The sequence below is a fragment of the Lates calcarifer genome, linkage group LG10 (assembly GCF_001640805.2).
Source record: "Lates calcarifer isolate ASB-BC8 linkage group LG10, TLL_Latcal_v3, whole genome shotgun sequence".
Classification (NCBI taxonomy): domain Eukaryota; kingdom Metazoa; phylum Chordata; class Actinopteri; family Centropomidae; genus Lates; species Lates calcarifer.
Window position 1 is genome coordinate 24,398,942 of NC_066842.1, and position 25,779 is coordinate 24,424,720.

A 25,779-nucleotide genomic window follows, 5' to 3' on the forward strand; every position below is an offset into this window, starting at 1 on the left:
TCAAGACCCTTTATGACAGTGTAGTGTCTGAAGTTCCATATGGTTTTTACTCTCTTGGAATGCCTGAAGCTCCATGTATGTCTTTCTATTCTCTGGGTTCATGTTTAGGTTAGTAGCCATGAACATATACATATAAGGAACAGGCAGAGGGCCTTTCATCCCTTCTCTCTGTTTCTTGGAAAAGTGAGGTCATTGAGTGAGAGCCCGATGTCTCGCTATAAATCATAAAGACAACTAAAATATATATATATATATATATATATACTGATGTTGAGAGTTGTTGGAGAGAGATCCATATTGGCTCGGATCCTCTCACAGGCTACTGCAGTGCTTGTCTTGATGCTGGACTTCTTTGTAATAAACTTCTATATACAAGCAAGACAGTGTCAGCGGAGATCTTCTCTTCATCATCTTCACATCATCACCATCAAATATACCACAACAGTTTTGGCCATTTCCTTTTATTGTGTTCATTAGTATTTAGACAGTGACACAATTTTACTAATTTATTTTTCAAATCCACAATGAATCTGAAATGAAGCTATTAAGATGTGATTGAAGTGGAGACTTTCATCTTTAATTCAAGGGATTTAACAAAAATCATGTAGGAATTACAACAAAACATATTTGTTTTCTGTGAAAGATCTTGCAGTACAATATCCACTTGTCATGACTACAACATTATCAAACTTCTTTATGGTTATGTTTAGGCAATCACAGAACTTGGTTAGGGTTAGTGAAAACATCATGGTCTGGTTTAATACAGAGAAAATTCACAGTGACTTTAGACTCAACCTGTTTATTTACATTTAACCAAAACCACAATCTTTCCCTGACCTTAACCAAAGTGCTTTTGTTGGCTAAACCTAACCATGGTGTGTGTAACCATCCATCCAAAACACCTCCTTGTGATTCTGCAGCCATTTAATAAATGTAGCACTTTTATTCAATCATGTTTTCAGATCCTCAAACTTAATTGGACAAACTAACATAATTCTAAATATAAGGATTATTTTTAATACTTCATTAAGTGAAAAACATGCTCAGTTGGGTTGAGGTCAGGTGACTTAGTTGGCTATTGAAAAATAACCATTTCTCTGCCTTAAGAAACTTTTGGGTGTTTTGCAGCATTTGGTTGAATCTGAGCTGATATTACATCCCCATACACCTCAGAATTCATCCTGCTACTTCTATGTCACATCATCAATAAACACCACTTCTACTTGCAGCCATACTGTCCCATGCCATAACACTGCCTCCTCCAAATTTGACATATGATGTCCTGTCCTTGAGTGTAACAAGTGGTGGTAAACCCTCTGTATTTACATTCACAAAGGTGTCTTTTGATTGTACATTTATGCCTATCTCCTCAAGAGTGAAGCTAGAAGTTTGTAAAGGGAAAAATTCATCCCCTTTGGTTGCCCTCTGTGGTCTTCCAGGCCCTTTGATGTTGCTGAGCTTGCCAATGCAGTCTTTCTTTTTAAAAATGTACCAAATTATTAATTTGAACACTCATAGTTTCTGCAATCAATCAATTTTTTTTAGCCTAATGATGGCCTCCTTCACTTGCACTCTTGAGAATTAACCCATAAACAGTGACCAAATGCAAACTCTTTAAACCCTTTATTTGCTTAATTTGTCATGGAATAACAAAGGAACAGGCAACATGTGGCCATGAAACTGACAACAGTCAACTATCTCTGAGCCACTGAAAACTGAGGGATATAAAACTGGCTGGATAAATCTCAAAAATGTTTGTTAAACTCCAGAAAGTCTCCATTTCAATCACATCATGATGACTTCATTTCAAATCCATTGTGGTGGGATAAAGAGGCAAAATTCCAAAAATTGTGTTGCTGCCCAAATACTTAAGAGACCATATTGTATATAAATGCAGTGAGGGAGATAGAAATTTACTAATACAACTCAATTTCTTTATCAGCAATTGCTGATTATGCTGTCTCCAGGAAAGAGAAAATGTGAAAGGCAAAAAGACGGGAGAGACGCAGAGAAAATGCCAACACAGCTGTTTCAGCAGCTGATGCTGTATTGCTGAGTATAACCCAGATACAAAGTTGGATTTTTCTAACATCAAGGCACCAGTCAAAGCTATTAACTTTACTGACAATGAAGGTGAGGCCTGGAGTGTCCTCAGCTCCTGTAAATGCCAGGCTCAGGATGCAAGCCTCTTCATGGCAGCCGGGTATAATGTAGATAGTTAATTGTGAATTTTTTATTTTGTCAATCAACAGAGCATCTTAAAGTGGCGAAATGTAGAAATACACAGTCACACTCCCTCGTGTTTCTCAGTGCCTTCATTAAAGGAGCAATAGGCGAGTGTCTTTACTGCCCCTTAAATTAAATGACCTTAAATCTAGAGTGGGCTGATAGAGTTGTTTATTGGCTTCAGTGACTCAAGGACTACTTTTACATATTTCAGCTGCAAAGGCTAAAATGTTTCACTCTACAAATGAAACAGCACATGACAAAGAAGCAATATTCTAGCCTGGTGATATATTATATATATACAATACTGTGCAAACGTTTTAGGCAGGTGTAGAAAAAAATGTTCTAAACTAAGAATGCTTTCAAAAATGGAAGTGTTAATAGTTTATTTTCATCAATTAACAAAATGCAGCGAAGGAACAGAAGATAAATCTAAATCAAATCAATATTTGGTGTGACCACCCTTTGTCTTCAAAACAGCATCAATTCTTCTAGGTACACTTGCACACAGTTTTCGAAGGAACTCGGCCAGTAGGTTGTTCCAAACATCTTGGAGAACTAACCGCAGATCATCTGTGGATATAGGCTTCCTCAATCCTTCTGTCTCTTCATGTAATCCCAGACAGACTCAATGATGTTGAGATCACGGCTCTGTGGGGGCCATACCATCACTTCCAGGACTTCTGGTTCTTCTTTATGCTGGACATAGTTCTTAAGATTGGCTGTATATTTGCGTTCATTGTGCTGCAGAATAAATTTGGGGCTGTCTGTATTTCTCAGCATTGAGGACACCTTTAATCTTGACCAAATCTCCAACTCCATTTGCAGAAATGCAGCCCCAGACTTGCAAGGAACCTCCACCATGCTTCACTGTTGTCTGCAGACACTCATTATTGTACTGCTCTCCAGCCCTTTGGTGTACAAACTGCCTTCTGCTACTGCCAAATACAGCTCTGGAAAAAATTAAGAGACCACTTCAAATTTTTCTGAAATCAGCATCTCTACATGATTGACAGCCATTCCATTCTAGTGTCTGTTGAATTCCAACACAAGCACACCTCATTCTACTTAATGAGGTATTGATTAGGTGATCACCTGAACCAAATCTTGTTTTACAAGGAAAAGTATAAAAACCACTGCTGTGGTCATCACTATCCTCTTGCAATAAGACCAGCTGGATGGCAAAAACAGTGCTAGTAGTACCTCAAAAGTAATTGAAATAAAAAAATAACTACTGACCATGCCAAAAGAGTTGAAAAGAAAGGTTTTGAGTGAGGAAAAGGAGGGTTCAATTCTGGCTTTACTGGCAGAGGGATACAGTGAGCGTCAGGTTGCTTCCATCCTTAAAATTTGTAAGATGGCAGTTCATAAGAACAAGGTCAAGCATCATAGCAGACTTTGGGGACAACAAAGCTACAGGCTGGCAGAGGGCGAAAACGACTCTTCACTGACCAGGATGGCTATCAACTCATTCAAATGTCACTCAGCGGCCGCAGGATGACATCAAGTGACCTACAAAAAGAATGGCAAACGGCAGCTGGGATGAATGGCAAAAACGGTTTGAAACAGGCTCCTAGGGGCAGGGCTCAAGTTGTGTAAAGCTAGAAAAAAGCACTTCATCAATGAGAAGCAAAGAAGAGCCAAACTGAGGTTTGCAAAAGACCATAAGGACTGGACCATAGAGGACTGGAGTAAGGTCATCTGAGTGAGTCCAATTTTCAGCTTTGCCCAACACCTGGTCATCTAATGGTTGGACGGAGACCTGGAGAGGCCTACAAGCCACAGTGTCTCACCCCCACTGTGAAATTTGGTGGAGGATTGGTGATGATCTGGGGGTGCTTCAGCAAGGCTGGAATCGGGCAGATTTGTCTTTGCGAAGGACACATGAATCAAGCCACGTACAAGGTTATCCTTGAAGAAAACTTGCTTCCTTCTGCTCTGACAATGTTCCCCAATTCTGAGGACTGTTTTTTCCGGCAGGACAATGCTCCATGCCACACAGCTTGGTCAGTCAAGGTGTGGATGAAGGACTACCAGATCAAGACCCTGTGATGACCAGCCCAATCTCCAGACCTGAAACCCGTTGAAAACCTCTGGAATGTGATCAAGAGGAAGATGGATGGTCACAAGCCATCAAACATAGCTGAGCTGCTTGAATGTTTTCGCCAGGAGAGGCATAAGGTCACCCAACAGCAATGTGAAAGACTGGTGGAGAGCATGCCAAGATGCATGAAAGCTGTGATTAAAAATCAGGGTTATTCCACCAAATATTGATTTCCGAACTCTTCCTAAGTTAAAACATTAGTATTGTGATGTTTCAAAATAAATATGAACTTGTTTTCTTTGTGTTATTTGAGGTCTGAAAACACTGCATCTTTTTTGTTATTTTGACCATTTGTCATTTTCTGCAAATAAATGCTATAAATGACAATATTTTTATTTGGAATTTAGGAGAAATGTTGTCATTAGTTTAAAGAATGAAACAAAAATGTTTATTTTACTCAACACATACCTATAAATAGTAAAAGCAGAAAAACTAATAATGGACAGTGGTCTCTTAATATTTTCCAGAGCTGTATTTTTACTGTTGACTCGTTGGTCCAGGACACCTGCCTTTCTGCACCCCACCCTATGTTTTCATGCATGGTTGAATCGCTTGGCCTTGCTTTTTGGCTGCAACTCTTCCACTTCTGACCAGACTTCTCCAGACAGTAGATGGGTGTACCTGGGTCCCACTAGTTTCTGCCAGTTTTGAGGTGATGGCACCGCTGGACATCTTCCAGTTTCGAAGGGAAATAAGCTTGATGTGTTTTTCATCTACTGCACTAAGTTTCCTTGGCTGACCACTGTGTCTACGATCCCCAACGTTGCCCGTTTCTTTGTGCTTCTTCAAAAGAGCTTGAACAGCACATCTTGAAGCTAAAGAATTCTAACAAAATTAAGTTCTGTGCTTATAATATTTTGGGTATATTTTGGGTTTATAATATGTTGGTAAAGACAATTTGGTTAAATATTATTTTGAAACATTATTATTTGCTAAAGGGGTGTACTTTGTGTTATTTGATATTTTTTTGTAACTGGTATTTTTGTGTAAAAAAGGTATATAATACTTTTTTTTCCAGATGCCAAACTTTAAATAAATTATTATTTCTTTCTTAAAAAGAGTTTTTTAGGGTTAGTTATTTAAACTACAGTATAGTAAATGTGAATACTGCTAAGTTTTACAGTTTTGTTTATTAGTTGGATATTATAAGTTTCATCCAAAGTAGGTAAACCAGGTAGCTACCTAACGAGCAAAAACAGCTAAAGCAAGTATGGCATACAATAGAGTGTTGGACTGTCACATAAAAATGGAGGCACCACTGGAATAAGACAACAGTGATGAAGTGCGATCTAAGCAGAACATTTAACAGAAAATAAATTAAAGCGGCAGTCCAGGCCATAGGTTTAATTAAGCTAAAAACAACACTTTATTTCAGTTATTAGCTCATTGTAATTAACTAAAAGTCATCTTCTTGAGCTCAGACTAAACACTACAGAAAATCAAAGCAGTATAGGCTCAGGCAAACAGTATAGTGCAGATACCAGGCAAAGGGCACTATAGTACAACTACAGCACTGGTGTAAAGGAGAAGGCCTTCATCCCTTCGTCAAAGATGTTCCAGATGACACAGAGATTGACTTCACTGAAGAAGCCCTGCATTTCATAAAAGTTCTTGGACAAGGTCAGAGGAAGGATGTATGATCACCAGTGTCAAGGCCTAATTGTACCATGTGAATGCAGAGAGGAAGTCAACATAAACAGCATCCCTCTGGATGTGTTCATAGAAGGCAGTGATTTACCATGGAGGATTTTTGGACTGTTTGAAGAGGAAAACATCTCAACTAACAAACAAGTGCACCAAGCACCTGGTCCTGCTTTTCCACTTGAACACACCACACACAAAGCTATTGTCACAGCAGTGGGAGACATAATGCAGAGAATGTCTAAGCTTACTAGTGACAGTAACTCATACAGGAGGTTGCAAACCCTCTCTGGTGTCATCCCCACACCTCCTGGGGAAGAGCAGCTAGATAACTGGATAGAGCAAGTTCAACTGATGATAGATGAGTGTAATCAATCAGACAGAGAACAGTGGATTAAGATATCTTCTGTGGACCTGTTGTGGACTTGATATTGTGCATGACCAGGCACTCGAAACACTTCATGACAATGGAGGTCAGTGCTACGGGCCGGTAGTCACTGTAGCTGGATGGGTGGGGCACGTTGGAACTATTGATTGGCTCAGGGAGATGTTAAAGATGTCGGTGAGGACATCCTTGAGCTCCTCAGCACAGTCCTTCAAGACATGTCCAGGTATGTTGTCTGGTCCCACTGCCTTGTATGGGTTGATCCTGGAGAGGGTCCTCTTCACGCTATTAGGAGCCAGAAAGATGGCCTGTTCATTTGGGGAAGGAGTTGTCTTCTGTGCTGGTGTGTTGTTTTGCATGTCAAAGTGGTCAAAGAAGATATTTAGGCTGTTGAGCAGTGTGATGTCACTCTCACAGGTCCGTGGTGTGGGTTTATAGTCTGTGAGGGTCTGAATGCCACGCCAGAGAGACTGTACGTCTCTAGTGTTACTGAAATGTCCAGATATTTTCTTACTGTACTGTCGTTTTACTTCCCTTATTCCACGGGACAGGTTGGCTCTGGCTGTTGCTAGTCCTACAGTGTCACCGGCCTTAAAGGCTGCGTCCCGAACCCTCAGGAGCCTGTGAACCTCCCCTGTCAGCCATGGCTTCTGGTTAGCACGAACAGGGACAGTCTTGTAGTGAGTGACATCATCAGTGCATTTTGCAATGTATGCTGTAACAGCCTCTGTGTACTCTTCTATGTCTGTGTGGTCATTGTGGGTGGCTGCTTGCTTGAAAATGTCCCAGTCTGTGGTGTTGAAGCAGTCCTTCAGAGCATAAGAGGCCCCCTCTGGCCATACTTGTACATCCTTTCGTGTTGGTTTGATGGCTCTCTCTCTGGGTCTGTATGCAGGTCTCAGCATGATGGTGATGTGATCAGAAAGACCCAGGTGGGGGAGGGGGGAGGCCTTGTACGCTCCCTTACAGGTAGTGTACACCAGGTCTAGTATGTTGTCTCCTCTTGTAGGAAAGGCCACATGCTGGTGTAGTTTAGGTAGTTGGAGCTTAAGATCTGCATGGTTGAAGTCTCCAGCTGTGATGAGGAATCTGTCTAGCTGTGCTGTTTGTTGTGCACTGATGGCCTGATAGAGGTCATTGAGTGCCTCACTCCTATCGCTGGTGTTAGCTGTGGGAGGGATGTAAACAGCGACCAGCAGAATCGATGTAAACTCCCTCGGTAGGTAGAAGGGTCGGCACTTGATGATTATAAACTCCACCAGCAGCAAACAGTGTTTGTGCACCACAGTAGTGTTCCGGCACCAAGCATCGCTGATGTAGACGCATACTCCACCGCCGTGAGTCTTGCCCCCTTCCCTAGGGACCCGGTTGGCTCGGTAGCATGTTAGCCCCTGCAGCTGGATAGCGGAGTCCGGGATGTTGACGTTTAGCCACGATTCCGTAGAGATGAAAACACAGCAGTCCCTCACCTCACGTTGCGTAGCTCTCAGAAGTCGTATGTGGTCCATTTTGTTGTCCAGTGAGCGCACACTGGCCAGGATGAGGGATGGTATCGTGGTCTGTGGGGGCTAGCAGCTAGCCTAGCTCTGATGCCTCCTCACTTGCCCCGCTTATGCTGTATCTCACACCGCTTCCGGCGTCTCCTCACTGGGTGTAACGCGGTTGGCGAGTTCAGAGATTTGATAGTCCGGTGAAGGAGTCCCAGGCCTCGAACTACCTCGATGGTCCTTTGGTCAATGTTGTGGTGTTTTTCATCACTCCTCACGTCCAGAAGGCAGTGACGACTGTATGTTGTAGGTGCTATTGGCTGTGGACTACGCGCGCATGGTGAACATAAAACACACAAACATACTTTGGAGAGAGGGGCCGCTGCGTCTGCACGCGCCGCCATCTTGAATAAATCCTGAATAAAACCTCTCCCAAGATGTTTCATTTTACGTGTGTGTATGTGTGTGTAATTTTTGTGTTTGTTTTTTCATGTCTTTGAAAAGATAGAACAGAAAGAACAGAATGAGTGAGAGCCCACTGACCTGCGGTGTCATACCATGACAGAGATACATGATGGGAATGTTGTCAGTGTCAGGTCCCTGGTCCAAACACAGGTTGTCTCCTAGACTGTTCTTCAACTGAAAAAATAAGGGAGGGATAAAAGAGGGGGGAAATGAGAAGGGAGGAGAGGGAGGGAGAGCACATAATTGTGATGTATCTGCAATTATGATAAAAGTCTATGTAGATGGATTTTAACAGTTGTAGAACACTGAAAAAAGGATAGCTTTCTTACACACATACACACTTTGTCATCAAATTTTCAGCATTATTAAACAAACTGCTCTGGTCACTTAACCAAATTTACAGCTGTCAGAGCTTGGTAACCTTTTATTTTTGGATGACGATGCTGAGCCTTTTATGAAATTCATCACAAAAACATGGGACAGAAAAAGTAGCTCATCTTGTAAAGGGCCTCACTAAAATCTTTGTGGTGTCCAGCGCTGTTGTCCTTTTTCTGTTTTATTTTATAGACTTATTGCAATTAAATGTATGGTCTTTGGTTAACATGTAGTTAATGGGCCATGTTTCATACCTGTACTGTTGTCTGGCAACAGAAATAGAAAAACATGTAAATAAGAACAGCTTTATTATGAATTAGGCTGCATGAACATGAATGCATGCTCGGAATGCTCAAAACACAAACAGATAAAGGGCTGAAATTGGCTGACACTGGATAGAATACAAATATGACAAAGTCCAGCCATTTGGAAAGTATTAGAACCCATTCACTTTTTTTTTTACATTTTGTGTTGTTGCAACTAGAAGTTGTATAAAGTGTAGAAACTCTAGAGTTCTGGCCAAAAGCATGTTTTAAGAGGTTGCAGTGACTTTGACTTGACAGACTGTCAACACATCTCTCCTCTCAGGTGTTTTCCCACAGGCCCTGAAACCTGTTGTCAAGTCATTCTTAAAAAAGAACAATCTAGACATGTCACTAATTAACAATTTCAGGTCCATATCAGATCACCTTTTTAAAGGAAACACATTTAAAGTAAGTAAAGTAAAAGCTGAACAGCTAAACAACTTTTCAACATTAAACTGTTTTGATGTCTTCCAGTCAGGATTTTGACAACACCACAGCACTAAGACTTCTCTTGTCAAGGTCTTCAATGACATCCACTTAAACACAGACAGTGGCAGAACTTTAGTCTTAATATTAGTGCACCTGAGTGCTGCATTTGACACAGTCGACCACAATATCACTAGGCTGACTGGAAAGCTAGGTGGGACTTTCTGGCACTGTCCTAAACTGGTTTGAATCCTACTTATAGGACAGGAACTGTTTTGTGTCTGTAGGTAATTACAAATCTGAGCAGATAAAAAGGACATGTGGAAGTCCCCAAGGCTCCATTCTGGGGACTCTTCTGTTCAACATCTACATGTTCCCACTAGCTCTGATTATGCTTAACAACAAATTTTCTTCAATTAAACAATGATAAAACTAGGAAGAAAGATTAAAAGTCTGTGCTCAAAAATGAAAAATTGCAAACGAAGCCAAAAATCTTGGTGTAGTTGTGGACTCAGACCTGAATTTTAACAGCCACATTAAGACAATTACAAAGTCAGCCTACGAACACCTTAAGAACATATCAAGGATTAAAGGACTCATGTCTCAGCAGGACATGGAAAAACTTTTTCATGTGTTCATCCTCAGTCGACTGGACTACTGTAATGGTGTCTCTAAAAAATAGACATCTGCAGCTGATTCAGAATGCTGCTGTTCTGAGTCCTCACTAAGACCAAGAAAGTAGATCACTCCAGTTGTCAGATCTTTACACTGGCTTCCTGTCATTGAGCGAACTGATTTCAAAATACTGCTTATGAGCTGAATGGTTTTTGGCCAAAATACATGTCTAATTCATGTCCTTCAGGTCGTCTGGGACAGGTCTGCTTCTGCTGTTTTCATGCTCCACACAATAAACAAACAATGCTTTTTTGTATTGTTTTTACTTTTTGTCTTTTATATCTTATGTAAAGCACTTTGAATTAGATTGTTGTTGAAATGTGCCATACAGTAAAACTTGCCTTGAAACTCCTTTTGGGCATTCCTGATACATCAAGTTCACATGAACATGAGATAACTGTGTGGAGATGGGAGAACCCCCCAGAAGGAAGGTAGAGAGGAAGTGAACTGGTGATTTCTTGAGGTGTAGTAAGGATAAATACTCCACCAATTTTAAAATACCTGAATATTAGTAGCAAACTGCCACCAGATCCTGCATAAACACTGTTAAAGTCATATGTCTCAGCAATTATTCCACAATATACTGAGACACTGGTTACATTAGCATAATATTCTCTAAGCTTCATATATAGATATACAGACAGATCTTTCTGTTTCTTCCTTCTTGCACTTCTCTTTCTCTCTCTTTTTCTCTGCCTTTACATTATTAATTACTCCATTATGGCAGTGTGGTGCACTACGCAGCTCTAGTGAGTGGCTAAAGTGAAGACAAATGGGACCATTGCAGGCTAATTACTGCTTGCTAGTAGAAAGTCATACAAACTGTTTAGTCTAACCTTCACCTTCTTTGGCAGCTGCAGACTAATATTGCAGAAAGGAAAAGCATCTGTACTTTTTTCTGGCAGGTTACTCCTTTAATTTGGTTAAATTCCACAAAGAATTATAGACTAATTGGCATTTTAAAAGAAAATTCTGATTTATTTCAACTGAGGTCTATTTGCTTAAAGCCCAATCTACTTAATTTTAATGTTGCTGCCTCATTACCAGATCTCCACAATTAAATTAGTAAGTGCAATGGTATTGTAACTAATGGCATGGATAGACCAACTTACAAAAATCCAAGATCTAATAAACTTGAATTATTTGCAAAACTTGAATTATTTGCACCTTAAAGTGAAAGGTAAAGTCATGTCATGTTGAAAAATATGTGTTTTTCTATGCTATATAACATATAGCCTCAAATAAATGATGTATTTGAAGAACAGAGAGACCACAATAGGAATCTGATTTAGGAACATTGTGGCACACAAGAATACTGTATCTGTCTGATCGGTGGCAGAACCATTTCCATCAGTGTCTTCATTTGCAGGTCATGTAAATCTCCCCATTGTGGGACTAATAAAGAATTATCTTATGTCAGGCAGGTTGGAGAGAAGGTCAGATGTCAAAACTGCTGCTTGAGCTGAATAAGAGGAGGTCTGAAAAATGATGATGTGTTGGTTCTCCGAGCTACATTTAGAATGGAAGAAATGGTACCACTTTGGCGAATCACTGCAATTTCTCTCTTACCCAAGACATATTTTACTTTCAGGCCAGCTCAACATGGTTGGCCCAGATTACATCTGTAGTATGTGAAGGACTTCAGATATGCAGCATGTAATTTCTGCTTTTACTGTCAGGGTGTCAGTTCTGAGCCAGGGCTTTTGTTTTGTAGTTCTGTTGTGTTTGTTTTATTTCCTGTTTTATTTTGTTATCACTGACCTCCCTCTTGTTTCAGGTGTCTTGTCTTCCCCTTCCTTCTGTGCTCCCTCCTCCTGGTGATTACCTACCCTGCCCTAATGTGGTTCACCTGTGTCTCATTGTCTGCCCTGCCCCTGTGTATTTAGTGTCTGTGTCTCCCTGCACTCCCTGCCAGTTCGTCTTGTGCCTCTGCCAGACCTACCAGCCTTTAGTAAGAAGACTTTTCTCTCGCAGCCATAGTTTTTTGACCCTTGCCTGTATTTTTGACCTTGCCTCAGCTTAGCCCTCTTGTACTGTTGCTTTCTCTTTCTGCCTACCCGTGTACCGACCCCGCTTGAATAAAGGACCTTGTTTTTTGCATACTCTGCTTCTGCCTCGTGTCTGCGCCTGTGTCCACACTGCTACCCCGTGACATTTACCAGAAGCAGAATTATTTGCAGAGGTCTCCTCTCCAAAACAGATTAAATCTGGAAAAACATTGAATAAAGTGGTTGCACTACATCAGTGTTTCTTTGATGCTGTTTGGTGAATCAAACTTATGGATTTCTCCACAACTGAAAATTCCTGGAAACATTTGGGCTGATGAAAATACACAACTCAACAAAATATACATAGATCTAATCGTTTTACAGAAAAATAACATGACTTTAAACTTTTATATTTTTAATGTGTTATCAACTGATCTTGCTCAGACCATTACCAGTTATTTCAAATGTTTGATTTGAGCTTGTAACGAGTTGAGGTTTGGTTCTGTACTGCAGTAGAGCAAGAGTTAGTATTTGACATTTTGAAGGCTGCATAGAAATGAGAGCTTGTTTGCCATTTTTATTTATTTCTATTTTTTGTTCACTCTCACCACTCTGTACACCCACAATATGCTGCCTGCCTGGATAGCCGTTTGAAGGAGCGACGTAGGGAGAGAGCTAGTCGGGTAGCAGCCCCCTCATTCACTCCCCTGTCCCGCCTCAGTCCTGGGAGACGGCCCCCCTCCAGTCCTGCCATGCCTCTGCTCTCTATGAAGCCCATGCAGTTGGGTCAGGCTCGGCTCACTCCTGAGGAGAGGCAGCACCGATTTCAGGCTGGAACTATGCCTGTACTGTGGAAAGCCCGGTCACATCATCTCCCGCTGTCCCGCTTGGCCAAAAGGCGTGGCTCACCAGGACAAGGGGATCATGGTGAGCCAGACTTCAACTCCTAATTCAGTTCCTCGGCCACGCACCCAGCTTGAGGCTACTCTTATGTGGGAGGGGTCTTCTCTTTCACTTATGGGCATGGTGGACTCTGGTGCAGATGAAAGTTTCATCGACTCCTTTTTGGCTGCTCAGAGCAACTTGGAGCTTCTTTCACCTAAGGAGGTTATTGCCCTGGATGGAAGGCTCCTCTCCCGTGTAACTCACCGTACCTGACCCCTCACCTTATTGTGTTCGGGCAATCACAGGGAAAGTATCTAACTGTTCCTGATCCAATCACCTCATGTTTCCCTAGTGCTTGGCCAGCCCTGGCTCCGCCGACATAATCCACAAATTGACTGGTCTAAGGGCACCATCACCGGCTGGAGCCCCTTTTACCATTCCAGCTGTCTCAGATCTGCTCTGTCTGGCCCTAAGACCTTCACCCCAGCTCCTCCAGATCCCCCAGACTTGACCAGGGTACCCCCACAGTATCATGACTTGGCAGAGGTTTTCTGCAAGCTACACACAGACTCCCTACCCCCTCACCACCCTTACGACTGTGCGATTGAACTCCTTCCTGGCGCCCCTCTTCCTTCCAGCCACCTTTATAACATCTCTCGCCCTGAGAAGGAGGCCATGGAGAAATACATACGAGAATCTCTTGCTGCCGGCCTTATTCGGCCGTCCTCCTCCCCTGTGGGAGCGTTTTTTTTCTTTGTAAAGAAAGATGGAATGCTTCGCCTTTGTATTGATTACAGAGGACTCAACCACATTACCGTAAAAAATAAGTATCCACTCCCCCTCATCGACTCAGCCTTTGCTCCGCTCCACCAAGCCACCATCTTCACTAAATTAGATCTGAGAAAGGTCCGCATACGCAAGGGTGACGAGTGGAAGACGGCGTTCAAGACACCTCTGGGCCACTTTGAGTATCTGGTTATGCCTTTTGGCCTTACCAATGCCCAGGTATTAGTCAATGACATGCTCAGAGACATGTTGAATCAGTGTTTTGGTTTACCTGGATGACATATTGATTTTTTTCTTGCACCCTGTCGGAGCATTACTACCACGTCAGGTCTGTTCTTCAAAGACTCTTTGAGAATAAACTGTTTGTCAAGGCCGAGAAGTGCCATTTTCACACTCAGTCTGCTTCTTAGGTTCTATTGTGGAGAGGGGCTAGATGCGTCCAGACCCTGCTAAGGTGCAGGCAGTGGAGTGGCCCCAACCAGAGACCCGCAAGCAACTCCAGAGGTTTTTGGGTTTTGCTAATTTCTACCGCTGATTTATTCGGGATTACAGCAAGGATGGCGGCACACTTAACTAGACTAACCTCTACTTCACTCCCTTTTTCCTAGGGTCCTGAAGCCAAGTCAGCTTTTTCTAGCCTTAAGTCTAGTTTCACCTCTGCACCAGTTCTGGTGCACCCAGACCCATCCAAGCAGTTTGTTGTTGAGGTGGATGCCTCAGAGACGGTGGTCGGGGCAGTTCTCTCACAACGCTCAATGGTTGATCAGAAACTTCACCCCTGTGTCTTTTTCTCTCGCCACTTGTCCCCAGCAGAAAGAAACTATGACGTGGGAAACAGGGAGCTCCTGGCTGTGGTTTTGGCTCTTGAGGAGTGGCAACACTGGCTGGAGGGGGCAGAACATCCCTTTGTCATATGGACTGACCATAAGAACTTGGCCTATCTGCAAACCGCCTGCAGGCTCAACTCTCACCAGACTCGGTGAGCCCTGTTCCTCGTTTTACTCTTTCTTATCATCCAGGTAATCGCAATCTAAAGCCTGATGCACTCTCCCATCAGACAAGTCCAGAGTCATCCACCAGCCCTCCAGAAACTATACTGCCCCCGTCCTGCATTGTATCAGCTGCCCACTGGGAGGTGGAGACGCTGGTGAGGGAGGCTCAGCAGTCTCAGCCAGGCCCAGGTAACATACCTCCTAATCTTCTGTTTGTGCCTGAGTCTGTTAGGTCACATGTACTCCAGTGGATACACTCTTCTAAGCTGGCCTGTCATCCTGGCACCCAGTGTACCATCAAGTTCATCTGGCAGAGGTTCTGGTGGCCTAGAGATACCGAGGACTTTGTGGTAGCCTGTTCCATCTGTGCCCGAAGTAAGACATTCCACCAGCTCCCTGCTGGGCTCCTACATCCCCTACCCATCCCGAGCTGTCCCTGGTCCCACATAGCTTTGGACTTTGTCATTGGCCTGCCCCCTTCTGCAGGTAATACAGTTATACACACCATTTTTGATCGCTTCTCCAAGGGTGTCCATTTTGTTCCTCTCGTTAAGCTCCCCACAGCCCAGGAGACCGCAGATCCAGATACTCACACTTCATATGTTCAGGATCCACGGTTTGCCCCAGGACATCATCTCAGACCAAGGGCCCCAGTTCACCTCTCAAGTCTGGAGGGCATTCTGCAAGGCTCTGGGGGCATCCTCCACAGGCCCCGACAGCGCTGCAGCTGTTCGAAACCGCCGGTTGGCCGACCGCCAACGCTCACTGGCGCCTGAATATGTTCCTGGTCAACGTGTTTGGTTGTCTTCCAGAGACCTGCCCCTTCAAGTGGAGTCCCGTAAGCTAGCTCCCCGCTATATTGGTCCCTATGAAATTGAATCTATTATCAACCCATCCACAGTTAAGCTCAAGCTACCCACCTCCCTCAGGATCCACCCCACCTTTCATGTTTCTTGATCAGCAGTGTCTTCCAGCCCCCTCTGTCCCCTGTCGAACCCCCCCCCCCCCCCCCCCCCCCAAAGCTGCCAGATTGTCACAGTTCTCCATGTGGTAACTTTTAGGGATCGACCGATATGGTTTTTTCAGGGCCGATACCGATAACGATTATTAGTAGTCAAGGAGGCCGATAACCGATATTTGGAGCCGATATTCATTTGCAGTAAAAATGGCATAAAAATTTTGAATAATACAAACTCCGGCACTTAACTTTGTTTAAATGCCTTTAAAAATATGTTTATTAAACAGCTTTTCAGATTTGCAACATGTTAAAGGTTTTTTTTTTTTTTTTTTATCTTAGACAATAGACAGCTTTGTTTTTTAAATTCTAACAAAAAGTGCAGGGAGCTCAGCAGCATCTCTTATAAAGTTAACTGAAATTTTAATTAAATAAATAAATAGCTTCCTGAAGTTTTATAAAGTCAATAAAACAAAGTTAAATAAAATTTGCACAGAAATGTGAATCTCAAATCAATTAGTAGTCCCAATTGAGCAGCACCAGATTGTGGTGCAAAAAGCAGAGTTGTTCTGTGTGTGAGCACTGTGCATGCACAGCTTTCACTGCTGATTGGCTGTTGCCATGGCTCTGTGTGTAACCAATCAGATGGTGTTGTGGGCGGGACAATGCTGGAGACAGAATAGTGACTACAGACAGAGAGGCGCGGCTGCATCAGCGCCAAAATAATCGCATTTTAAATTGATCTCTTATCAGTCGGCGGATTAAAAAAAACGGCCGATGCCGATATACGTCAAAATGCCGAATATCGCCACCGATAATCGGCCCGGCCGATAATCGGTCGATCCCTAGTAACTTTTGGCCGTACCTACTAAGTAAACTCAGAATAGTTACTTAGCGTTTGAAGCTTTTTCCCTGGCGAAAGTATTTACAGTTGTTTGTTGTCTTGTGTTATCAGCGCTGCTGCCCGCCCCTGCCTACTCTACTCGGTTGCCGGTCTCCCCATCACCCTGGCTAACCCGGACTTGTTGCCCCCTCGTCACCCGGGCCCGTCTATCCCTCATTCAACTCTGTAAATAAACCTTGGGATCTCTAGACTCCCTAACTCCATCTGTGCCCATATCCCTAGTCTGCTTTTGGGGTTCAGCCTTGTTGCAGCCTGAGTATGACAGACACATTCAGACAGCAGCAATGTTATGGCCTTGATCTGTTCTGCAAAAAATTCAACTTTCTGAGTCTCACACCTTTATTCGCATAGCATTGTAAACATTCTGTGGCAGCCATCTTAAGAATGCCATTCAGATGACCTTTAAAAAGAGGTGATTTGAATAGAAATGTCCATTCAAGCTCTGTGGTCTAAGCCTCTATCTTCTCTACCATTCCTCATAAAAGTTAGCAAAATATTAGCATTACTTCTTAAAGATGATTGAAAATGGTAATTGGAAGTATCTCTGCCTGCTTCAAAATCATACTAAACTGAGTCCCAAGGTGCAATATTTGGAGTTTATGATGGGTGAACAGGAAGACAGGCCTTCATTTTCTGCAAGCACCCAGTCATCCCCCTTACTGTTTAGACTGACTACATCTCTACCTCAGTTCACTCACTGCATTCCACCACCTCTCCATGCTCCTCTGCAGTCACATCACATACAGTCCTGTGGGGGGTTCTGTACAGTTTCTTGATCCATGATTGAGGGCAGTGCTGAGCTTTCTACTTTACAATATCTCACTTTGCTGTCACACATATTACAGCGGTTTAATAATGTGATACTTTATTGATCCCCAAGGGGAATTTCTCTTTCTTCTTGCCCCACCTCATAGTGAAGTCAGGCTCAGCTACTGTACAAAGCATCAGCCGTGGTGCTGGTGGGGGTTCAGTATTTGGCTCAAGGGCATGATGGCAAGGTGAATACTTGTGAAAATAAAGGCTTAAACCTCAGGCCTCCGGTTAAAGGACACTGCTGTCCTAAAACATACAGAGCTGTAGAGCTACCAGTGCAACCCTGTCTCCTGTGAAATTATGCTGTACGATTAGATTTACCAAATGTATTTTGAGGACAAGGTAACTGTTACTGGAGGTGCTCTGGCTTTGTAATGCACAGAAGCTGTACTGAGGCTGTTAGGGTGGATTGTTGGTATACCTAGCACAAGACTGGAGGTCCTTAATAATGAATGTGATTGGATTAAGGAAACAAATCTCAAATCAGATCTCTTGGTTTAAATCACTCATGACATTTTCAGTATTACACAAAACAACAGTCTTTCCCTAACACTTAACCAAAGTGTTTTGTTCATTAATCATTCTCAGTATTGTATGAGTGAGCAATGAATGAAAACAAACAAGGTAAGTACATTTTGCAAGTTGGCAGGATCAACAATCATGCTAGCCGTAAGGCTACACTCAGGCACAGCAGTGCTTTAAACCAAATGGCTAATGTTAGTATGCTAACATTGAGATTTTAGCAATGGGCCTGAAAATATCAACCAATCCAAATGTCAGTCTGGTAAATCAGTTCAAGTTCATGACACTGTGAGAAAGTGTTTGAAGCTTGACAAATGTTACCAAAATATGTTTTTTTGTTCAATATTTACCTTGTGTGAGCAGTGCATTACAGAGCAGTGCTTTTGTTTCATGTTAAATAAGAGATGAGTGTATAAACAGCATCCACAGATGGTATCAAACCACAACACTTGTACTCTCGCCAACTCCCATCTCCTCTGAGAGTTTTTGTCAAATATGTAAACTTCATATCCCCATCTCTCAGATGTCACTGTGGCAATGCTTTCATCTTAAACATTCAAAGCTGAGCCCCCGCACATGCTCAGTAGTGTCAACAGATAACTCCATCCAGTTTGCACTGTGATTGAAATGTTTATTGAACAACAAACACAAGGGGTGGGATAGAGGCTGCTTTCAGAGCTAGACTTATTTGCTGCTGCTAATGTCTGGGCAGAATCGCACCAGTCTTTTTTTCCTCCATCAATTCATAACTTTCGTAACTCAGTAAGGCTATAAGAATAACACTTTTCAACATGAAGGAAATAAGCTCTGGGTGATGATTATTTTCAGACTGCAGTCAAGCTTGTCAAGGCTGATGACTCAAACTATATCTGTGCTCAAGGTATGTTTAAAAGGTTAAAATGAGACCACAATTGAAAATGAAATTATTAAATCATTAGTGAGTGGACTGAGCCGAGAAGTACTCATTTTTCTTCCTCTATCAGCAGGAGCAGTCAGAGTGGTGGGATAATTCTGCTCAGCCTTCAACAGATTACTGTCATTTTTCAATTATGCTAAATCCTCCCACAGCTGTTAGCTGAAGAGAGAAATAACCATGCAGAAATTAAGTGGCGTAAAAAGGTTCACCCTTTCAGTACCCCGCTGCTGTGATCTGAAGTGAGCTCTTACAATGGAGAGGCATATATCACATGTTGTGTGTGCAATTAAACTGAGCATTAATGGAAAAGTTAACCTTTTACAGCTTTAAATACTTGGAAAAGTTAAGTTTTAATGGAAAAGTTTTGTCACAAGGAGGTGTCTATGGTATTTCACTGCTTCTAACAAAACTGAAAGTGAAGGAACTTAATAATACAATAAAACAACTGTAAGAAAACCTAAGGAAAAACATTCTGATAATTTAAGTTCCCCCTCATACTAAATGTGGATGCAGCCTGAATGAAAAAAAAAAGAAGAAAACAACTGAGATTAACACCCTGAACAAACCTGAAAAAAATAGTACATAGGCCCAGCATTGATAAAAAAGCTGAGGTTCTAGTTTGAAAAACTAGAAAGGCTGAGTTTTAAAGGAGTGTAGTCATGAAGCAATGTTTATGCTGTCTTCGTACTATTCCAGTGCTCATGATGTGACTATAATTAAATGATTTTTGGTTGGCTTGTAAACAGTTCAGTTTTTGGTTGGAAATCAGATAAACCTGGGAGATGGCCACACTATAAAAATAGAAAAAACATCACTTGTCCTACGCCCTCTTTAGGTCTGTGGAGTGTTTCAGTGTCTTTAAACTTTCTGTTTTGGTTTTATGGTCAAGCAATGTACTGTTTTGGTTCACTTTCATTGCTCTCCTCAGGCAGCTGTTTTTAATAGAAAAAGCCCTGATAAACAAACTGTACATCACCAACGGGAGACAGGCAAAGCTAGCAAGTTTCTTGAAACATAGTGGCACATTTAATGTTATTTCGGGAGTTGACAGAGACCATAACAGAACTAAAAGGAGAGCGAATATTGGCATTCATCAGGTGGCCACAAACATGATGTAAATAAATGCTGCTCTGTGTATCCTGGACATTTAAATAGGTTGTTCTGCCCCAAAGTGAGCAATAAAATGGAGAATATGACAGTAAGGGTGCCACGTTTGTTCTTTATCTAAATAAAAACCTTAACCAGTGGGAGTATACCTTTAAGAGTCTTTATAAATATTGTTGCCTTTTGGCTGAAATATAACAAGAAAAAAACACATTAAATTATGTTCACACATTTTCATAACTCCTTGCTAGTAAGCTGCCATGCTTGTATGTGTGACAACCAGTGGGGACAGAGTGGGGAAGTATATGGTGTAGTGTTTCACAAACTGTGAGGATCCAGACTTTGTGAACTTGTTTCTGTGGCCTCATATATTGGATGAATAGCAGTGAACTTTAATTAATGAGGGGCCCACATTTCAAGACATATGACATATTGATTTACTCAAATCAAGGTTGCAGACTCAAAATGTTACCCTGAATGGAACCCTGAAAACCTCTTAAAAAATTAACTCACCACTCCATAAGCAACTGTATTGCTGTAGGATCGGAGCTCAGGGTAGATGTTGGAGAGGAACCAGCTGAAAGGTCGACAGTGGAGTCTGGATCGCAGGGCCTTTCTCTCAGAAATGTCCCCAATGTCTATTCCCGAGTTCTAGAGACAGAAATAAACACAAACAACAAATACAACAGCTTCAAACAAAAATAACAAATATATAAATATAAATAATGGGAAAAAAAAGTGAGTGAAAGGAGAAGGAAGCACATGCAAATATAAGTAGTAAAGAAAAAGCATCCTCAGTCATTAAAAGCAGGACAGTGTTATTTAAACCTGGCAATCCTGCCTGAAATGGCCTAATAATTCTAACAGACAAGCTGTTGTGTGATGTGTGTTTGTGTCACAGTGACAAATTTTTTAAATCAACTAAACATTAAAACTGATGTGTACCCACACTACAACAATCTTTTCACGTGTTCAAACCTTACTTAGGCACAACTGATTCTCCAATGACCTCTATGATGGCAGTAGTCATGGTTACTAGGAGCACAAGTAAGCATGTACACAATTATGCCACACACCCTCCCACACACAGAGAATAAGCACACTAACAAACTCCCAACATATTTTTGTGCTTCATGTTTACCTGCAGTGGAACATTCCAGGCCATGTAGACATGACTCTTGTATTGGTCCATCCAGACCTCAGCCACTCTTAGAGCATTCCGACGCACATGGACTGTCAGGTTCTCTGTGTAGGGCTTGTGGGCACGCTCAATGTGTGCAATCCTCGAGCAGGGGAGGACCTCCACACTACCACCACACTGCCACACCTTTGTGACACACACATACATAATTGCACACACATTAGTGACTGCTGGAACCTTCAAAATAAAGGTATGAATATTTTCAGTACCTGCCAGGTGCATGCCAGTTAATCCTGTATGCTCTAAATAGGGGATTACATCTTAACTGCAGCTGAGCTTGCTTGATAGAATTAATATGAATAACAGGTATCACAGGAGCACACTGAGAATGCCCACTCAGGTGCTTGCTATTTTCACCAATCTGCTATTTGTTGATAGTGGAAACTGTCAAATATGGCTACATAGGCCTAGCTAGCATCATGACAGGCTAATGAAGTATAAAATAAATGTTCCAGTTTGGTTCACCGTGAATTCAACTTAAGTGTGCAGCCCTTTGGCATGTTTTGACATATCTATATTAGGCCTTTTCAGGTTAAGCTGGTCTAGACCATACTCTTTATAAAAATTACAGAGAGTGACACAACAGTTTCCACCATGAGCAAACACTAGGTGACAGTGAGGCATAGACTTCGAGCAGAACTGGCTCCCTTTATGGCCAAGGCACCAGCTGGTATTCAAATCTCAAAATTATTCCAACTGAAATTCCAGCTGTTTTCACCTGACAGTTCCACTGTTTTCAGTTATTCTCTCAGTGATTAACTTTCAGCTCAGTTTATCTGACTGTTGAACTTCACTTCCCTTGAATCATCTTTTTAATTCCATTCACTGAAACCTTTTCTTAATTTTTTTTTCAGTGTTTTCACTATTTCATGTTTCACTCGCAAATTTTAGGAATTGAGCACGTCAGTTTTCCTCAGGAAATTTAGCCTTTCTGACAAAATAGTTTGAAATTCTGCAACAGTACCTTAGAAATTCAGCGTACTAATCAAACAAGGGCTAAAGATTGCAGATTTGAAGAGAAATGCCTATTCTCTGTATTCCAGTCTTGCACCTTGTTTGTGTGTTTGCGCTATAATCCCTCCTGCAGGCCAGCCTCCCTCCCTGTATCCTTCTAAAGCAAAGAGCTACTGCAGAACAACAGTAAAACTGTAGCACTGGCCCAGCGCCCAGGCAACAGCACGAACTAGCGCCAAATTCGGAGATAATACATGCTTCTGTCAGAAATACCTCAGTATTCTCTATAAAGGATTTACAACATAGGGTTAGAGTAGAAGGAGCCATTCTTCGAGTATAACAATCTATGTCTGAGTACGTGGGTGCACACAGCAAGATAGAGGCTGAGGGAAGAAACAAAACGTACCATGAAGAGACAGAAAAAGAGGAGAGATTCAGAGACAGTGGGAAACATAAACCAGAGAAGGTAAAGGGATAAAAGAGAATGGAGATAAAGTGGGAAGTACAGAGTGGAGATAAAGGAAGTGAAATACAGGGAGAGAGGGAATAACAGGCTCTCCTAGTTGTCTTGACTCATCCTTTCAAAAAGCCATTTCTTCTCTTTAAATAAAAAGCCCTCTCCCATGGGATAAAACAGGGTCAAGTGCGAGCTGTTACTGAGCAAACATCACAGAACATCATTAGAAATTGAGAAGTTGCATGTGTATTGGCATCCAACGTCTGGAACTCTGGTTCACCCAGACAAAACGCAGCACATCTGCATTCCAAATTGTCTGTCTTCTTTGGTTTAATGTGGAATAAATCTTGCTTGTGGATTTGTGTCTGGTTTTAATGAGAAAATGAGAGGCAAAAGGCAACAACAAATGAAGTTGTGAATTATAAATTAAACAGAGGATGACCGCCTGTTGTGATTTTAAAAAAGGCAGAATGAGACAATCAGTATTAAATATGAATGATATTACACTATGGCGCACATGAAGCTCCATAAAAACAATCTTTATAACAATAGGAGTGTGCAGACCAGAGATATGGAGCACTTCTACAGAAACTGGGGAAAGAAAATCACATCAGTGATAACAAAAGGCGCCTGTGTTTGGTATGAAGGAGATAGAAATAGAACAAACTGGCTGTTTTCTGACTTAAACCTCGGGTTGAACTCAACACATGATGAGTTTGTTAAAGTAAGAGCAATGCCCCTGGGGCATCTGTGCAGAACTGATTCTGTCAAAATATCACTGCTAATTTACATAATCATTGATCTGAAGTAGGGGGCTTTAGAGTGCAGTCTGCTGCTTTATTTTCCAAAAAAATGGAAATATTGACTTTTACTTGTAATTCTTGATGTGTTTATGTGATATGGAAAAACTGACAAGGATGATATGTTTGTATGTGTCTAGGCAGTGACTTTGTGTCAGGTTCTGACTTTAAGTACCCCATGGCTCTGGAAGTGTTTGCCATAGAAATGGCATGTCAGTTCTTTGGCTGATATTCTTGCTAACCCTTTGTTGCTTTTCCAGTGTTCAAAAACATACAAATAGATAGATGGGGTAAACATGTCTGACTCCAGCTCCCTCTGCACCAACTCAAATGTGCAAACAACTGCACAACGAGCTCAACAGTAGCTCTGAAGTACCTCTCCACCAAAACAGGTTCACTTCAGTTCAGTGTTTGTTGTCATAGCGGCAGAGGGAAGCTGATTTGCAGTGCTGTGCATGACTCTTGGCCCTCTTTCAGTGCATGGGTTAAAAGTGTAATATGGGCAGAACGGCTGCTGCAGGGAGCTTCTAATGTGGGTCAGAAAAACACCAGTTTTGCAGCAGCGATGATGAGATCTCCTCCCGCAGAGAGACTGGCTGTTTGTGGTCTTGCTGCTGATGCTACGTTAAATAAGCCATCCAAGACTCCTCTGTGCTAATGTCAACAAGTGTTCAAGTAATTTGTCTCTTCAGTGGGGGCTTGTACAGATTTATATGCTAAAAGATTCTATAATAGACAATAAGCTTGGTGAATGTTGCAGAACCACTCATGGTCACTGCTCAGTGAGGAGCTAAGGAGAAAGGTATTATCAGACTTGTAATAGTCAACTGTAAAGGTTTATTAAGGCCTCGTATGGAGAAAGTCACGGCAGAGCCATGCACCCAAGTTTTTTATGAACCAAAGAAAGACACTTTACACCCAGTGACCCAAAATGTGCAGAAATGACAGAACATTTTAAGCCTTTGGCAGATTTAGTAATTTATATTCCTGACATCATCTATCGATCTGTCTTTCACCATGACTAATACATATAGTATATATATGAAAACTATTTTTTTCTTAGGCCTTTTGATTTATTTATTTTTTCTTCCATTTCCTGAAATAGTGAAAACATTAAACTCATAATGAAAGTTGTGGTCTTGATTTATCATTACAGTTGTAATGAGTAAGTTCACAATATACAGACAGTGGGAGATTTGTGTGATTGTCTGTGGACAGCATAAATAAAATCCTGGGTCGTTGTGTCTAGACGCATGTCTTTCAGAGTTGGTGTGAATCGCTATATTTCACAGTGGTCCAGAAATGCTTACAAAAATGCTGCTTGTGTGGAGGAAGTGCACCTACAAGTTTACTGTATGTGAATGACCAAATCATTTTTTATGAAGGGGCTGGGTGGAAATTAAGTTATGTCCATTGCTGGGCAGCCATTCTTTCACTAAGAGATAGTGGAGAATATAAATTCAGTATGGGATGGCTTTTGTGCTCATTTTTCACTCCCTTTACTTACTTTCAGATAATATAAAAACGGACAGCTCCTGCGCTGGACTCATTTGCACATCTACTTGAATGTGCTGTGATTCAATCTGTGGTTAGTGCTGTCGCCTCACAGCAAGAAAGGTTTGTAGGTTCTCTCTGGGTACTCTGGCTTCCTCCCACAGTCTGAAGACATGTAGGTTAATTGGTGACTCTAAATTGCCCATAGTTGTGAATGTGAGTGTGAATGGTTGTCTATATATGTTGGCCCTGTGGCAATCTTATCCAGGGTGCACCCTCACCTCTCACCCACTTTCAGCTGGGATAGGCTCCAGATGTTCCTGATCTTCATCTAAGTCAAGGGTATTGACAAATATAATGTACCTGAAATAATAACACTTTTTTCTTTCTTTCATGTTTCTTTATTGAACATACTCATTTAACATTCAAAATGGTAGTGGAAAAAGTAAGTGAACCCTTGGAATTAATAGCTGGTTGACCCCCCCTTGGCAGCAATAACCTCAACCAGGTGCTTCCTGTAGCTGTGGACCATACCTGCCCATGGTTCAGGAGGAATTTTAGCCCATTCTTCCTGGCAGAGCAGCTCTGCCAGGAGCTAAAGGAGCTAAAGGAGCTGTTGCATTAACGAACTTCTACAGAGTTTCAGCTGACGTACAGACATTCACACATTATCCTGAAGAATTTTTTATACACTTGGGAATTCATCTTCCCCTCAATGATTGCAAGCTAACCAGGCCCTGATGCAGCAAAGCAGGCCCAAATCATGATGTTTCCTCCACCATACTTTACGGTTGGGATGATGTTTTCATGATGATATGCAGTGCCCTTTTTATGCCAGATGTAGTGCTGTGTGTTCTTTCCAAATAGTTCAATCTTAGTTTCATCAGTCCACAAAACATTTTGCCAGTACTGCATGACA

General features: G+C 41.9%; 1 protein-coding gene across 1 annotated transcript in view; it reads right to left on the reverse strand.

Annotated features, from left to right (window-relative positions):
* Positions 1 to 25,779, reverse strand: part of LOC108902326 (polypeptide N-acetylgalactosaminyltransferase 18) — a 146,101-nt gene that overhangs the window by 22,382 nt on the left and 97,940 nt on the right. The window contains exons 7-9 of the mRNA XM_018704171.2: positions 21,096 to 21,281; positions 20,468 to 20,605; positions 8,387 to 8,482 (exon numbers count right to left, since the gene is read on the reverse strand). Of these exons, the coding sequence (XP_018559687.1) occupies positions 8,387 to 8,482; positions 20,468 to 20,605; positions 21,096 to 21,281 (420 nt within the window). The remainder of the gene's footprint in view (positions 1 to 8,386; positions 8,483 to 20,467; positions 20,606 to 21,095; positions 21,282 to 25,779) is intronic.